At 34.9% G+C, this 16,637-nt stretch overlaps 2 protein-coding genes across 3 annotated transcripts in view; both read left to right on the top strand.

Annotated features, from left to right (window-relative positions):
• Positions 1-1,124: 1,124 nt before the first annotated feature.
• Positions 1,125-4,948, top strand: LOC109084725 (pre-mRNA-splicing factor SPF27). The gene is made up of 7 exons (XM_042761769.1): positions 1,125-1,305; positions 1,533-1,625; positions 1,709-1,779; positions 2,732-2,893; positions 4,024-4,074; positions 4,264-4,344; positions 4,462-4,948. The coding sequence occupies exons 1-7, from the start codon at positions 1,213-1,215 to the stop codon at positions 4,586-4,588; spliced, it is 678 nt and encodes a 225-aa protein (XP_042617703.1). The 5' UTR covers positions 1,125-1,212; the 3' UTR covers positions 4,589-4,948.
• Positions 4,949-7,157: 2,209 nt separating this feature from the next.
• LOC109084659 (E3 ubiquitin-protein ligase TRIM33) overlaps positions 7,158-16,637 on the top strand; it is a 34,428-nt gene continuing 24,948 nt past the window's right edge. For both annotated transcript variants that reach the window (XM_042761768.1, XM_042761767.1), the window contains exons 1-6: positions 7,158-7,784; positions 12,885-13,003; positions 13,341-13,488; positions 13,881-14,013; positions 15,777-15,893; positions 16,194-16,308. In XM_042761768.1, coding sequence (XP_042617702.1) covers positions 7,223-7,784; positions 12,885-13,003; positions 13,341-13,488; positions 13,881-14,013; positions 15,777-15,893; positions 16,194-16,308 — 1,194 coding nt within the window. In that variant the 5' untranslated portion in view covers positions 7,158-7,222. The remainder of the gene's footprint in view (positions 7,785-12,884; positions 13,004-13,340; positions 13,489-13,880; positions 14,014-15,776; positions 15,894-16,193; positions 16,309-16,637) is intronic.

The raw sequence follows: 16,637 nt of genomic DNA, 5'->3' as shown, positions 1-16,637 counted from the left end.
TAAAAAAATAATAAACAAAATAAACTACATGTGCTACATTTTAAGAATAATTAACTTTTTTACAGTTTTCTTTTCATTCTTTATTATTATTATTATCATTATTATTATTTTCCCAAGGCTTTACAGTGATGAATGATGTCTTGCTTGTATGAACAACCAGTGTGTGTATCTGACTAAATTATTAATAACAGTTGGGAAAACAATGCAGTGATCGCGCTGGCGCCTCATGCACGCGCACACAACATTTATGCTCCCTTGACATCGCTCAATTGAAATAGTCCGATGTGACCAGAGCATCTTTGTGCTGTTATAGCCTTTGTAAAGGATGATGATTTACGTAGATAATGCAAGCTAAATGTAAAACCTACATGTAATAAATATTATTTTAGCATCCAGATATGTAACGAAAAATGTATTTTTGGCTTGACGTTTATATAGCCTAAATACTGTTAATGAGACAAGGATTTGTTGTGAAGGGAAGGGAATAAAATAGCCTGTGTTTATAATGGTTGTAAACATTTAGAATTTCCGGTATTTTAGCCTACATTATTTCTGAATGTAATAATAAAACGCGACATAAGCCTGTTTTTTTTTTTCCTCTCAAAACACAATTTTATACAAGCATCGTTTTTTCATCCATGCAGCAAACATTTTAAATATATTTTAAAAAAATGCTTTAATGTCTTTAAAGCTTTGACAGTTTTTTTTTTTTTCGTTTAAAACATCTGGCCAAGATCTAGAAAAGATGACTCTGGCTGACTAAGCGTAAAGGTTCTCCTCAGGTTTTTTTTTTTTTTTTTTTTTTTTTTTGACGCTGTACTTTATTATTATTGCTATTATTATTATTTGCAAAGACAAAGTTTTTAAAAATGACGCTAACCATTTTTTCTACTCAAACCGGTTTCAGAACGGTAATAATACAGAGAAACGCATGATCAGAAATCGGTAAAATACCGATTCTGCTCGGAGTTAACCGATTTTTTTTCTCTCTCTCTCTCGTTTTACGGAGCCCCGCACATTCGTGAGCACGAATATTCTCGTTTTACTAAATTGTGTGCACGACATTACTAAATCTTGGCCAGAATTTAGTTCAGGCCGGGGCCCCCGACACTAGACGGAGGGCTCTTCCGATACACAAGGGGGCGCTAGTGTTCGTTTCTCATTCAATCCCATCGTAACAGAAGCAGAGCGTCAAGCGTGTTTTTGTGAAGGATGGCAGGACCGGCTTCAGTCGCTGGTGATGTTTTTGTTGATGCTCTGCCTTATTTCGACCAGGGTTACGATGCTCCAGGGGTCAGAGAAGCCGTAAGTAGACTGAATATATTTTTCTGTACGTTCTGTTTCCTTAAAACGACGATAAATAATAAATATAAGACATGCAGGCTCTATGCCGGCTGCGTCTACTTCTGGCTCTTAAACGAGACAGTTTAGTTGTTTATTCATCATATGTTTCTGTTTTGAGTATGCTATAGTGTTACAGTTGTCTGGATTAGAGGGAAATGTACATTCGAATCGGTTTGAATAAATTTCAGGCAGCTGCTTTGGTGGAAGAAGAGACAAGAAGATACAGACCAACCAAGAACTATCTGAGCTACCTGGCCACACCAGATTTCTCTGCTTTTGAGGTACGAGAAGAAGACCCTTTCTGCTTCTGTTTTACTATAATGTGGTTCACACTATAATCTTAGTGTCCTGTTGTTCTCGTTAGACAGAGATCATGAGGAATGAGTTTGAGAGACTGGCTGCTCGTCAACCCATGGAGCTGCTCAGCATGAAGAGGTAAGTTACAGGTGGTTCTGATCTAGAATATATACACATCAACTTCATTTTTAAATACAATACACTAGCATAATTCAATCCAGTTTATTTTGGAATGATGTAAAGCTGATTTCTGTAAATGTGCAGGACTTCTGCTGAATATCAAAGTGCAGTAAATGGTAAAACTGTTTGTGCTACAAACTAGTGTTCATGATTGCAATAATAAATTAAAATATTATGATAACAAATATCAGTTTGCAGAGTCAAGCAGCATAGCTGACTATTTTGCACAGCTAAAATAAGTGGACGCGGATGACTACAAGAAGCTTCACACATTCAAGTTGTTCTGTACATGCCAAAAATAAGTTGCATAGAGGTCTCCATTAATCAGATGCCAATGTTAATGATGGAAATGCAAAAAAGCAACTTGTAAATCTCAGACTTCTTATATATATCAAAAGCATTTAAGTATAAAAAGTTGTTTTCTACTTAAAATCAGGTACTGTAAGCTAGTAGTTTTAGATTGCAGCATTGTTTCATTGTCCAACTCATTCGCAGTGCTTTGCTTGTAGTTTGTTCCTTCATACAAAAATGTAAGATCTGGTTAGTTTGGTGCTCTTTATTGAAGCTGATTTATTGCATGCATTTAAATAATTACACTAGCTTCATTGTTGATACCTTACAAGCATTATACGGATAGTTTCATTTACATTTACACATCCGTTTATCTAAAGCAACTTGCTTTGCATTCAAGGTGCCCGTTTTTATCAGTTCTTGCTTTCCCTGGGAATAGAACATGAACTTGGCATTGCTAGTGATACTAAAAGAGCCATGCCCTGCTGTTTGAGCTACAGGAAGGCCTACATTAGTTGGTCTAAGCTAGTTTCGAGTTTACATGTGATAATGAGCGCATCCAGCTATACCTAAAAAGTGTTGCTTACTGCTAGATCTCACCTTCTTGTGCTTTTCTTAGATATGAGCTTCCTGCTCCATCATCTGGGCAGAAGAATGACATCACAGCATGGCAGGACTGTGTCAATAACTCTATGGCCCAGCTGGAGCACCAGGCAGTGCGCATTGAAAACCTTGAGCTCATGGCCCAGTATGGAACTAATGCATGGAAGGTGTCTAATGAGTAAGTGAACAGACTATTCAAGATTTGAATCTTTAGCAGGAAACTTAGACCCCCTGTGTTGATTTAAAGGAATAGTTCATCCAGAGATGAAAATGCACTCACCCTCAGGCCATCCTATGTGTAAATGAGTTTGTTTCTTCATCAGAACAGTTTTGAAGAAATTGAGCTTGCTCACCAATAGATCCTCTGTAGTGAATGGGTGCCGTCAGAATGAGAGTCCAAACAGCTGATAAAAACATCACAATGATTCACAAGTAATCCATATGACTCCTGTCCATCCGTTAACATCATATGAAGTCAAAAGCTGCATGTTTGTAAGAAAAAATCCATCATTAAGGCGTTTTAACATTAAACCATTGCATTTGGCCAAAACAGAGTCCATTCCATTGGTGAGCAAGTGTTGTAATGCTAAATTTCTCCAAATCTGTTTACACTGAGAAACAAGCTCATCTGCATCTTGGATAACCTGGGTGTGAGTACATTTTCAGCTAATTTTAATTTTTGGTTGAACTATTCCTTTAAAGCTGCAGTCGGTAACTTTTGGGGCTCGTGTCTGGCGGAAGACCATTGTAGCCGGAGCTACTTCTCTCCAACATAAACAAAAATCCACCGCTCCCGGCTCTTCTGGTCCAATCAGCGCAGGGCTGTGCCACAGTGTTGTTTTGTGTTGAAAATGTAAAAAATATATATAATGAGCAAGTACATCATGAATCCATTTTCCAAACCGTGTTTTTGTCTTATCCTGAATCACTACGGTACACCAATAATAAATGTGTATATTCGGACTATTTTAGTCTGGTTGGGGTCGGAAACACTGCAGAGTAGCACAGTACCTGCGTGACTCACCATAGATGCAAACAGAGAGAAGTAGCTCCGGCTACAATGTTCTTCCGTCAGGCGCGAGCCCCAAAAGTTACCGACCGAATCCATCATATATAACCTAACCCATATGTAATTTATTTTTAATAAGGGGTTCAAGTCTGAATACAATGAACACTATTTTTTGGGCTCATGACTTTGGATTAAAAAGCTATTTAATTCATTACTGATGCAATATAAATACAAAGTGAAAACAGTTTTATTTGTGGATTTATGCTGATCATAACTGGTTGTTGTTTCTGTGATTACAGTAACTTGGCCTTAATGATTGAAAACGCACAAAAGGAACTGCAGAAGGTTAGGTGAGTAACTTGTAGGTCGATGCAATTTACTTTACATATGGATGTTGTATATTGTGGTTGTGCACAAACTATTTAACTGGCTTTTGAAATGAAATTTAAAATGAAGCGGTTATCTATTAATAGGGTAATATCTATTTACAGGGTTATCTATTAACAGGTTTCCCCTAATGTTTTTCTGTTCTCGTTTTAAAAGCAGATACAGGACCTGAACTGGCAGCGCAAAAACGATCAGCTGGCTGGAGGAGCCAAACTACGAGAACTTGAGTCAAAGTCAGTACTTCATCATGTTTCTATATGGAACCCATTTCCAGAATTTGTCTTGAACAAGGCTGAATTAAATTAGTTTACTCAGCTCTGATGGAATTGTTTCTGCTTATGTTTCCACAGCTGGGTGTCTCTCGTTAGTAAGAACTATGAGATTGAGCGTGCCATCATTCAGCTGGAGAATGAAGTGGCACAGATGAAACAGCAACAGGGGGATGAGAACAAAGAGAATATTCGACAGGACTTTTAAATGATGAAAACAGCTGTTTTTAAATGTTTGTTTTGTTCTGTTTTCATGACCAATGGAGAAAATAGTCTTTATAAAACACAAATGAGCAATATAATGTTGTAGTGCAAACATGTTAAAATTTGCCAGTTTAAAATTCATGATTTTGCACCACAATTAAACAAGATGACTATTTCGACTCTGGAAATCAGTAACTCACATTTGTTTACTGTATACATAAAGTAGATAATGTGGGTGTGTTGTCATTAATAATTTTGTATTTTTTTTAATGTACGATTACCTGATGGACGTTTAGTTCTTAATTTTCATGTTCTACACTATTTGTAATATTTTTTTAAAATATACAATAAAATGGTGAAATAATGACTTGCAATGTTCAGTTAAAAAGACTCCACCAATGTGTCTGGAAATGAAAACAAAATATATCTTAGAACATCACAGACTAACACTTATGATTTGATCACTTTATATTCCTGTTTCATGTCATTAGTGTTGATATGCTACATGAACAGACTGCAAAAGTGACCTGTATTGGACAGTGGTATAGAAAGAAAATTACTGCATTTAGAGTTATTTAAACTTTGTTCAAAGTAACTTTTTAAGTTTTAAACTTGTGTTTTAAATGCAACGGTAGTTGGTTACTTGCAATTAGTGTTCTGTTTGTGGGTCTTGAGGTATTTTTAACATCTTCCTTAATTGGGTGCTTATTCTTTGATCTTCCGAAAATAGTGCACACTGCTCATTAACTTTAATTCGAATGAAACATGGTTACAATTCCTTGATCTTTCTCCCCATCACACCTAGACATATAATATATTTTCATCCTCCGAATTTCTTCAGAATCTAAAACACTTATACTGTTAAATAAAGTTGAAGTTTAAGTGAACTTTTGATACTGATGCTGTATTGTGAAGACTGTTAAGTAAATATTGATATATGTTTGTAACATGGGATTTTATTAATTAGCATTAAAAATGTATACATATCATGGTAGCATATGTGATTTTCCAATAGACTGTATAAAAACAGGTTTTTCCCCTTCTGCTGATGTTAAAGTGCATGCTTCGTTTTTCATCAGCAAAAGCCACGTAAACATTTCTGCCCCACGAGGCGACCCGCTCCAGGCAAAATAAACGAGCTTATTCGATTACTGATATCACTGGAGAATACATATCATGTGAATCATCCAGTAAACATTTCTCAAAAGTACTATTTAAAAAGTGTTATTAAAAAGTGTAAAACTTATTCATGAGTGCAGCTTTAACTTGCACAGAAATTGTCAAAGACGTATTACAAACATCAGCTGGAGTGAAAAGTAGTGTGGCATTTCTTATGTGTTTGTGTGACGTTTTTGATTGACAAAAGTCTGATCGTTCGCAGACCTTTAATGTAAGAGATCATGGCTTTAAAATATCAAATTAAAGACTAGGTAAACATGATCTTCCCCAAAATCACAAAAACTTCCCAAAAAACACAAAAACTAAAAATTTAAACAATTCACTAAAAATTTATACACTTTCACAACACAATCTTTACATTTACATTTAGTCACTTAGCAAAAAAGTGACTTACAAATGAGGACAATGGAAGCAATTAAAATCAATAAAAGAGCAATGATATGCAAGTGCTACAAGTCTTTAGTTAGCTTTATGCAGTACACGTAGCAAGGTTTAAAAAAAAATCATATAAAAAAAGAAAACGAAAAATACATTAAAAAGATAGAATAGGAAAATAATAGAGCAATCTAGTGTAAGAGGCGTTTTTTGCTTTTGTTAATAAATAAAAAATAAAACAAATAGAATACAAAAAGATTAGAAGCTAGTGTTAGTTTCATTCTTTTTTTTTTTTTAAAGAAAACAAGCTGTTAGTAAATAAACAGAGTGCAAGTCTAAATGGGGCATGGTTTTTTATTTTATTTTTTGAAAAAGAATAGAATTAGAATAGAGAGTGATAGAGTTAGAGGGTCAAATAAAGATGGAAGAGATGTGTTTTTAGCCGATTGCTGATGCTGGCTAAGGACTCAGCTGCTCGGATTGAGTTGGGCAGGTCATTCCACCAGGAGGGAACATTTAATTTAAAAGTCAGTGAAAGTGATTTTGTGACTCTTTGTGATGGCACAATAAAGCGACGTTCACTTGCAGAACGCAAGCTTCTAGAGGCACATAATCTGAAGTAATGAATTTAGGTAAAGGGGTGCAGAGCCAGTGGAGGTTTTGTAGGCAAACATTAATGCCCTGGAAAAAAAATAAAAAACTATTTACATACCTTGTAGTAAAAAAGTGATAATTCATATAAAATACAGAAAATGAAATCAATTACATTTAAGTTTATACACACTTTTTTTCTATTTGAAGAATACATTTTTAATTGCAATTCCAATGTAAATTTACGTATATCGAATTAATTGATACAGTGTTATAATTTTTTTCTTTTTTAAAAATTTTATATTTTGCAATGTACATAATTTAGAAAAACATAAGTAATATTGTACTTTACATTGTTGTTGTTGTTGTTGTTGTTTTTTCTATCTGTAGTCTAGTTTATTCTCTGTGACGAACATGAGAGCGACGGCATGACGTCAAACCCATCGGATTTTCTGAGCGCGTCGAACGTCAGGCGGTTCAAAGAGGAGCAAAGATGGCGGACAACAAAAGCCAAGATTGTACGGAGCGCTCCGCAAATATGGAGGTAGAGGCTTCGGGAACAGATGATAAAGGAGACGGCGGCTCAAAGGACCCAGACGCCGTCATTTTAATCGACTCGGGCCCGAAGGAAGGAGCAGACGAGCTCAAATCTCAAGAGACCGTTCCCCAAGCGCTGACGACATCAAGCAGCAGCAGCAGCAGCGGCGGAGCTACAGACGGAACCCCAAATGCCGAGAGCACTGATCCTCCGCCGCAGCCTCCGCCGCCGTCCTCCTCCTCCTCAGCGGACAGCACCGCTGCTGGCGCATCACCCGCTCTCGTTAACGAGATGTCGCCTCCTCCACCAGCATCCTCAACCTCCTCCTCTTCAACCCCTGCCGCCCCGATAAACCTGCTGGATACGTGCGCTGTGTGTAAACAGAGTCTCCAGAACCGCGACTGTGAACCCAAACTCCTGCCCTGCCTGCACTCCTTCTGTCTCAAGTGCATCCCGCAGCCGAGGCGAAAGATCACCGTCCCGGTGCAAGGGCCCCACGGACAGGACACTCGTGTTGGTAAGTTGGGAAAAGGGAAGTGAGCTTTATCAGTTCTGTCCCCGACAATCCCGAAACTGTTTACACACGTTGACATGCAGTCAGCCTCATGTATGTGAGATCTCCAGTGTTGGTGTTTAATCCATGCATCTATGATTATATATACTGAATGTAGTATTCTAGTATACAGGTTGCTGTCAGAACTTAAAACATGTGAAGTTAGATGAATACCAGCAGCATATTCCCTTTGGTCATATATAGATGCTGTAACCCCGGGGTTTTTAAACTTTTAGATGCCTTGGACTACCAAATATGTGCAAAGTAGCCTACCTTTATCCTAAAAATTTAAAGGTAGACATATTTTTATAGCATAAAGACATAATTTATACTATGGAAAAATAAGAAGAGAAGTAACTTATATTTAAAATATTATTTGGATTTTTAGTTTTTGTTTTTATTTGCAGTATTTAGATCTCCCCTACCCCTGCTCACCATAGTACCATTTTCTTTCTTTCTTTCTTTACATTATTTTATTTTGCAATTTATACTACTGCTTATGTCACAAAATGTATTGTTGCAAAAAATTCTGTTTTATATATATATATATATATATATATATATATATGCTATATAGCAGTTTATATAATAATAATAATATTTTTATTGCTGTCAAACATTAATCACGTTTACATCCAAAATAGAAGTTTTTGTTTACAAAATATATGTGTGTGTACTGTGTATATTTATGATTATAAAAAAATATATGTATATGTGTATATATGTGTCAGTATGTGCATATATATTTATGTATATATAAATATTAATATATATATTTCATAATATATATATATAGTATGTGCATATATATTTATGTATATATAAATATTAATATATATATTTCATATGTAATTATTAATATTATATATAAATATTAATATATATATTTCATATGTAATTATTAATATTATATATAAATATTAATAATTTATATATAAACAAAACAGATATTTCTTAAATATATACATGCACGTGTGTGTATTTATATATACATAATAAATATACAGTACATGCATATTATGTAAACAAACTTTTATTTTGGATGCGATTAATCGTTTGTCAGCACTAGCGATTTTATATTGTTATATTGAAATGTAAACTATATTATTTTGCAGCTCTATATGTAAAGTTAAATATTTGTATGTCCAACTTTATTCACATACATACAGTGCACTCACATAAAGCAATATATACTGTATAGCAAATCTCTACTGCTGTATTTGTTGATTTGCTTGATTGTTTATATCTCAGAATGTAAACTATTCAGTCGCCCATAGCTCTGATCTGCTGATTGCCATTTTTTTAAACATTTTCACAGATCCCCAACAATCCCTTGCTGCCCTCAGTTTGAAAACCCTGCACTAACTAACAATTGCATACTAATGATAGATTCTCTAATTAACTAACCTTTCAGAATAGCCTTGTCTAGAGTTGTTTGATTTGATTTATATTGAAGGTATGGATATTGCAGCCTCATTGACGGTCAGTCAAGTGTTGTGACAGCTCAGCGATGGGCTTTCTTTTTATGCAGCAATCATATTTGATCTTTTCTCAGTGGACAAGCTCAAACAGTTGCTGGTGTATTTGATCAGGCGTATGGTCCTGATGTTTTGACACATCATTGTCTGTGTATTGATGATCAGATTTGATGCTGTGGCTATGTTTGTGCCATCGGGGCAACCAGTGAACTAATGTGGTTAAACACACAAGGTATCTTGGATTACCAGTCAAGTGGATGTGATAGTGCAGGGGTCACGGCTAGATCATGTTCTCATTCATGCACAATGGATTTCTTTGACAATGCACACTGTCATCCCAAATGCTGCATTTTTTGCTTGTAAATCAGGATTGAAGCAATGCTGTGGTGATTGATTTGTGATGCATGGCTTCCTTTTAGCATGGGTTCATTGAAGCGTTATCAGTGTATTGTGTCATTATTGGTTCAGTGGAGATATGAGATGATCAGCCTGATTTTTGGTCAATGCACATGCTTTGCTGTTGACTCCTGAGTGCAATGTATTATTCATTATGCCTGCATTTCTTGTAATAAGTTAGCACCATGCACTGTAGTTAATAATAGATGAACTCTGCGTTAGCTGCAGCATGTGATGCTATTTTCAGTTTTGTGAATTTCACCCATATCATTGATCACAGATGAATATTTATAAACCCAAAGGCTTTGATTTCTCTTTAAACCTCTTCACTTCACTAAGCCATCTCTTCACTGTTATTGAAGAATGCCATCAGATCAATATTCTCATATCGGATCAGTGCTCATTACACTGCAGAATATTTTGTCAGGCTATAAGATTAAAAAGTTAATTCTACTGACCAGAAGTATTAAAATTGAGGACAGGTTTCAGTGTAGTGATATACATTTTTACAAAAATTAGTTTTTGCATTGTTGGATTTGTTGTAACATTAATTGAATAGGCTGTACTACAGACATGAATCCCATTCCCATGTTTTTTTTTTTTTTTTTTGGTAGCAAGATCTATCAGTATCTTACTTAAGATTGTCAGTTTAGTGGTCTTTACCTTCTTAAATGTATTAAAAAATTTAAAAAACTATAATATCATATTATGGACCTACTATTGATATTCAACTTTTTGTTTTTATTTATTAACTAATTTTAACAGGCGTAAATAAGTAAAGACAAGTTACCATCGATTTTTAATTTTGTACATATAAGTTTGTTTTGTATTGAAAGAAGTCACAGAAGTCATGGTTTTAAACTGCATTCCCAAATGTTAATAATAGGGATGCAAAATTGACTATCCTTATATATGGAAAGTAAAATATATAAAATCATAATATTTAATTTGATGATCTAAAGTGCACGATCAACCTTTTCTGAAGGCTGAGCACCTCATTTCACCGACACTTGTTGAAAAAAAAATAAATAAAAAAAAAAGATTTTCATAAATATTTTTATTTATAACAGTCATCATTTTGGACTATTTAAAAAAAAAAAAAAAAAAAAAAAAAAAAAAAAAAAATATATATATATATATATATATATATATTATATATATTATATTATTATATTATATTATATATTATTATTATTATTATTATTATTATTTTTTTTTTTTTTTTTTTTTTTTTTTTATAAATGATGCCCTAAACTTAAGCTATGTTATTTGGTAGTTTACTTGTAATTTTTTGGATCTGTAATTGAAGGTTCGTTCACTTGCCAGGTTTGTTTCGGGCTTGTTGTAGATGTTACATTAAAGTTCAGGTGGAGCTAACTAAGAGTTTACCAGCATGACTCCTTGCAGAAACTGACTGAGAAAGCTTTGTGACACTCTTTGCGGCTTGTAGAATCTCAATAAGCACTTTTTTTTGTACTAGAGCATGTTATCTAACTAGAATTGTCAAACTGTTATTCTCAGCTTGACTGTAGCCGTCTGCTCAGTTTGCTTTGCTTTCAGACACTTTATGTAGCCTTTCCTTGGTGTTGAGCAAATAAATTCTTTATAAAGAAACGTAAACACCAGCAACCCATTTAACAGCTCATAAGTAGCCAAAATTTCCATTATGTGCTCTAGTTTGTTAGCACTATCATATGAATGTTGTGAATTTTGCTAGATTTTATCTTTGGGTTGTAAACTTAAATATTAAAGATAGTGGTTCATAACCCTTGGTTTTGAATAATAAGGCATTTTGATTGCATGCCAGGGCTCTGCATATGAATAGATGTGCCTCAGGCAATGAATCCTTGCCTCCAGTTAATATCAGTACAGAGTAACTCAGCTGTGAGTTGCACTGTGTTTCAGTGCAGTGTGTCTCCAGCTGCTCTCACCAGCCAATCATCAGCGGGGTTTTGCAGCTGGGTGCTTGGGGGAAACCGGCTGAAAGCAGTATGAGCCAGTGCAAACTGGCTCAAACCAGTTTGGACTGGTTCTAGCTGTGGCTTTGTGGGAGATTGATGGGCTGTCAGGGAAAAGAGTTGGGGGTGTTGCATGAGATAAATGGGGGAGGGGCGTGTCCAATCACTCAGTATGCTTTTAAATTAAATTAAGATGAAATTAAATTAGTTTTATGAATAGATCATTATTTCTGGTGAAATGCTGTTGCAAGAAGACGCACACAAAGAGCAGACTCGTCGTTATTGCGGTGGATGGCAATAATAGCTAATAAAACCTTATGAATTATTGATTAACCAAAATCCTTTTTGGATTTTAAATGCATAGGAAGTCTTTACTGAGTATTTCTTATGCACTTGCAGTAAAAAATTCAACGTTCCCTAAAGGAAGGATTATGTGTGTGTATTTGTGAGAGAAAAACCTTGTGAAGCCTATGAATTTGTATCATTTAATCTTAAGTTGCATGATTTCTTTTAGCTGGAAAAAAAGTTAGAAAGCAGAAAGACATCAACCTTTTACATGTTGATAAGTCAGGCCTATTAAACTGTTGATTATGTGCAGATTTTAATTTTTTTTGGTTATACTAAAAATACTTTTGTCATGACTTTTTCCAGAGTTGTGTGTCTTCTCAAAGCTTCTAAGTTGCAATTAAGGATGTGTCATGATGGTCAGCTAGTCTACTAGTTCAAGTACCATTCTGTTGCTCTCTGTCTAGTTGTTTACAAATGCCAGGATATGTCTTAAATAAATGTGATGGACGTGAAACCAGCCTAATTACTCAGGACCTCCTTAACACTGAAAAGTCAACTAGTCATTCAGACCACCCACTATTAAAAAAAAAATATATAAATATATACCATATGGGGAATAGAACCAGAGTCCCCTTACACACCAAACGAGAAACAAAAAAAAGTACTCCTGGATCAACACGATTTACAATTTTAGTATGAACCAAGTCATTGTTCAGTATTTTATTTTTATTACTTATTGAATTTTTTTAATTTTCTTTTTTGTCTTTCTTTATTTTCCGGTAAAATATTTTAAAGTTATTGTCTAGGGATTCATGTGAGGACTGTTTAAAAATAATCGCATGACTCCTGTATGGTATAAAAGTGTGAAGCAATCTTATGTTTGTTTCCAGACTTTTCTAACTCTGTGTTGTTTTGCTTTGTTTCTTTTTTACGTTTTTGTGCAGTGAACGTCATGCGTTGCACGGTGTGCCATCAGGAGTACAAACAGATTGACATGGTGGACAATTACTTTGTCAAGGACACTTCAGAAGCCACAAGCACATCGGTTGAGAACTCTACACAGGTCAGTATCAGCCGTGTGATATTGATTTAACTACAGTGTAACAACAGCAGTCCTGAAAATGGATTTTAAATAAAAAATGTTGCATTAATCGATATCTGATGTAAAAATAAAGCAAGTGTCCAATACATGCATTTTAGAAAGTCGTTTAGTTGAAATTGATTTAAAATTGCTTTTAAATCAAATTGAAAACCTGTGAATCAATTGGTATTCACACCCCTAGATTAAACCTTGCTTTATTTTCTTGCATGCAGTCTTTCAACAGTTTGAGTTTGAGTAAGTAATTCAGTCTTCTAGACATTATTTTAAGAGATGTCATCCTTTATTTGCTCTGTAACAGGTTTGCACTAGCTGTGAAGATAATGCCAGTGCTATTGGATTCTGCGTCGAATGTGGGGAGTGGCTCTGTAAAACCTGCATTGAAGCACACCAACGGGTCAAATTCACTAAGGACCATAAAATACGCAAAAAAGAGGAAGTATCTTCTGGTATGTGCTAGCTAATTCTTTTCCATTTTTAATTGATTATACTAAAAAATCAAACTTAAATTTTCAGCAATGCTATGTTCTAAAAGATTCAGCTTTGGTCTAGTGGTCTTGCTGTAGTTTGAAGTTTTCAGCAATGCTATGTTGTGTCTGTTTTGCACATGTAGCAGACTGAATCGAAGTGCAGTTGCTATGGCAACAGGGAGAGTTTCGAGTGAGTCGCTTGCTCAGCCTGTACTGTTTTCATTAAAGCTAACCCACTTAGCTTCCCTCATTTGTGATTGAGTTTGGCAAGGGGCATATGAGAACATATGGCAGTCATAGACTGAGAGAATAGAGGGTGGGGGGAAGAAAGAAGCGGCAAAAGATGAATCTGACTTTGGTGGTTCTTGCAGAATCGGTTGGGACATCAGGCCAGAGACCTGTCTTCTGTCCGGTACACAAACAAGAGGCCCTCAAGCTCTTCTGTGAGACATGTGACACTCTAACCTGCAGAGACTGCCAGCTACTTGAACACAAAGAACACAGGTCAGTCGGACAACACAGTGTTTACAGTAACCACACACCATCATCATCTGTATTAAAAATCTTCTGGTATTGCATGAAAGCGTTTTTGAACAAGAAAATTACACGAGGAGAGACAAAAACATGGCATTAAAGGAATAGATCACCCAGAAAAAACAGATTGTAGCTCCAGAAAAGACGTAAAAGCATGTATGTGTATATATATATATATATATATATATGTGTATATATATATGTATATATATATATATATATGTATATATGTATATGTGTAGATATATATATATATACATATATATATATATACATATATATATATATATATATATATATGTATGTTATAATATTATGTTTATGTTGTACAAAAACAAAACACAAAAATATAGCATAATTAACCTTTTGAGCGGTACGGTCCCACATATGGGGTTCTAATTTCCGTGCCCCTGGGCGTATGGTCCCACATATGGGATTTAGAACATTCGGTGACGTCGCACAACTGCCAAATTCAAACTGCGTTTTCGCGCGTTGGCTGGCGCTGAGCCAGAGAGAGAGACGTGCACTGATCTTGTCATATTATCACAACTATGCAGTATTATTAACCACGTAATGCATATTTTAGTTTTCAGATTTAAATACACATAAGTACTAGTAAAACAATACATTTAGAGTTTGAAAAATACAGGCATAAGTCTATGGAAGCAACAATAATAATAAATTCAAATTTAATTTGCAGATGTTTTTATATTCATATCAGATACACATAGTGTAAGTTACTATAAAGTTCACTCTATTCTTCACCCAGTTCATCGGCCACTTATTAGTTGTATTTCAGGAGAAATCGATGAATTCACGTGCTGTAAATCCGACTGACAGGGCTCTGAACTGCAGCGCGAACAAACATGGCGGCGCCCATCTCACATTACAGATCCCGATCAAGATCATTTAGAAAGGTTTTTAAACGACCAAACACACTCATTTACACATATTTATGAATCAGAATATCAGATTGTTCATGACATGGTATGCAAGTTTGTGAATATTTTAAATAAAAAAAGAAAAAACGAAATAAAAGCAATACATCTGTAATACAGTGTTATTGTAGACGTGGTGTGTCACGCGACAAGCCTGACGCGTCGCCATGGAAACAGTAAGGGGAACGTTCTAAAATAACGGTCGTCTTAAAAAAACTCACTCTGGGGGGACAGCTGGAATATTTTAAACTCACCACTGAAAAGGTTAACCCACTAACAAAGCACTTCAGTTTACTGGTGTTCATTCAGCTCTTCAGCAACAGCGCACGCAGCTTAAACAGAAATTTTAAACAATAATATTATTTAAGAGCATTCTTTTTCAAAATCATTGATATATTCTTAATAATAATAACCACCACTTTTATTTTTATCTTATTATTTTCATCAACAATATGGTTTAATTAAAATAATTTCATTATTGTTGGTGCAGAGTCTATTCCATTTAGTTTATCCATGGCACATGATTTTTGATTTTTTACACGTACATGTTATTTAGGGATTTGTTTGCATTATTTTATTTATTTGTAAGGCTGCTTTATGGTTGATTTATGTTGATGTGTTTAATGGCTTTTAATGGTGAGACTTTTTTTGTAATCAGGCTCTCAAAATTATGTAAAAATCTGGATTTAGATTTATCGGCCAACATATATAAAGAATTATCGGTTATCGGACAAAATTTTCATATCAGTGCATCCCTATAAATTTATATTCACCTCTACCACCTCTTTTTTGCAGGTACCAGTTTCTAGAAGAAGCCTTTCAAAACCAGAAAGGCATCATTGAGACATTTATGACTAAGTTGCAAGAGAAAAGAAACTTTGTGGAGTTTTCTGCATCTCAGGTGCAAAACAGGTAGGACTTCTGTTTTTTTTCTATCATCTGTGGCTCAGTGGTAGAGCATTGCGTTTGCAGTGCAAAAGGTTGTGGGTTCAATTGCCAGGGAACACACATACTGGTGAAAAAAATAAAAAAAAGTGTAGCCTGAATGCACTGTAAGTCACTGTGGATAAAAGTGTCTGCTAAATGCATAAATGTAAATGTAGATCTTGTTTTATCTATTAAAGAAATGTGGCTGGACATGATTGAATGCTTATTTTCTATGCACTTTTTATGAGCCTTTTTAATGTATTTTGTTCACTTTTTCCCCTTTAGAATTAAAGAAGTTGCTGAGACGCATAAGAAGGTGGAACATGAAATAAAAATAGCAGTCTTCACTCTCATCAATGAAATCAACAAGAAAGGCAAATCTCTACTGCAGCAGTTGGAGGTAAGTGTTCAGGCATCAAGAAGCCACAAATACTTGATTTCCTAAAGCAACAATTCTGAAATTCCAGTTAAAAGATGTTTTTATAGAGAGCTAAGATATATAATAAATAACTGAGAAAATGGTGGCTGATTATGCACCAGTGTTTCCCATTCATTAACTAGAATGTGGCGGCCCACCACAGTTTCAAAATAAACCGAAAATATATTTATACTCCTCATTATAACATAAAAGGTCTTTAACGTTGTGTTTTGTGCCATTGCTTTCGCAAAGTGTCAGTCAAACGAACTAAGTGTAATATGGCTTTATCCCTTCATCAAGCCTGTTTGCGC

Source organism: Cyprinus carpio, chromosome A8 (assembly GCF_018340385.1).
Source record: "Cyprinus carpio isolate SPL01 chromosome A8, ASM1834038v1, whole genome shotgun sequence".
Lineage (NCBI taxonomy): Eukaryota > Metazoa > Chordata > Actinopteri > Cypriniformes > Cyprinidae > Cyprinus > Cyprinus carpio.
This window is presented reverse-complemented; position numbering and strand designations above follow the sequence as displayed.

Coding starts and splice junctions, on each gene's coding strand:
- LOC109084725 (XM_042761769.1), top strand. CDS start 1,213: ATGGCAGGACCGGCTTCAGTCGCTGGTGATGTTTTTGTTGATGCTCTG. Junction 1,626..1,708: donor CAGATTTCTCTGCTTTTGAG/GTACGAGAAGAA, acceptor TGTTCTCGTTAG/ACAGAGATCATGAGGAATGA. Junction 2,894..4,023: donor GCATGGAAGGTGTCTAATGA/GTAAGTGAACAG, acceptor CTGTGATTACAG/TAACTTGGCCTTAATGATTG.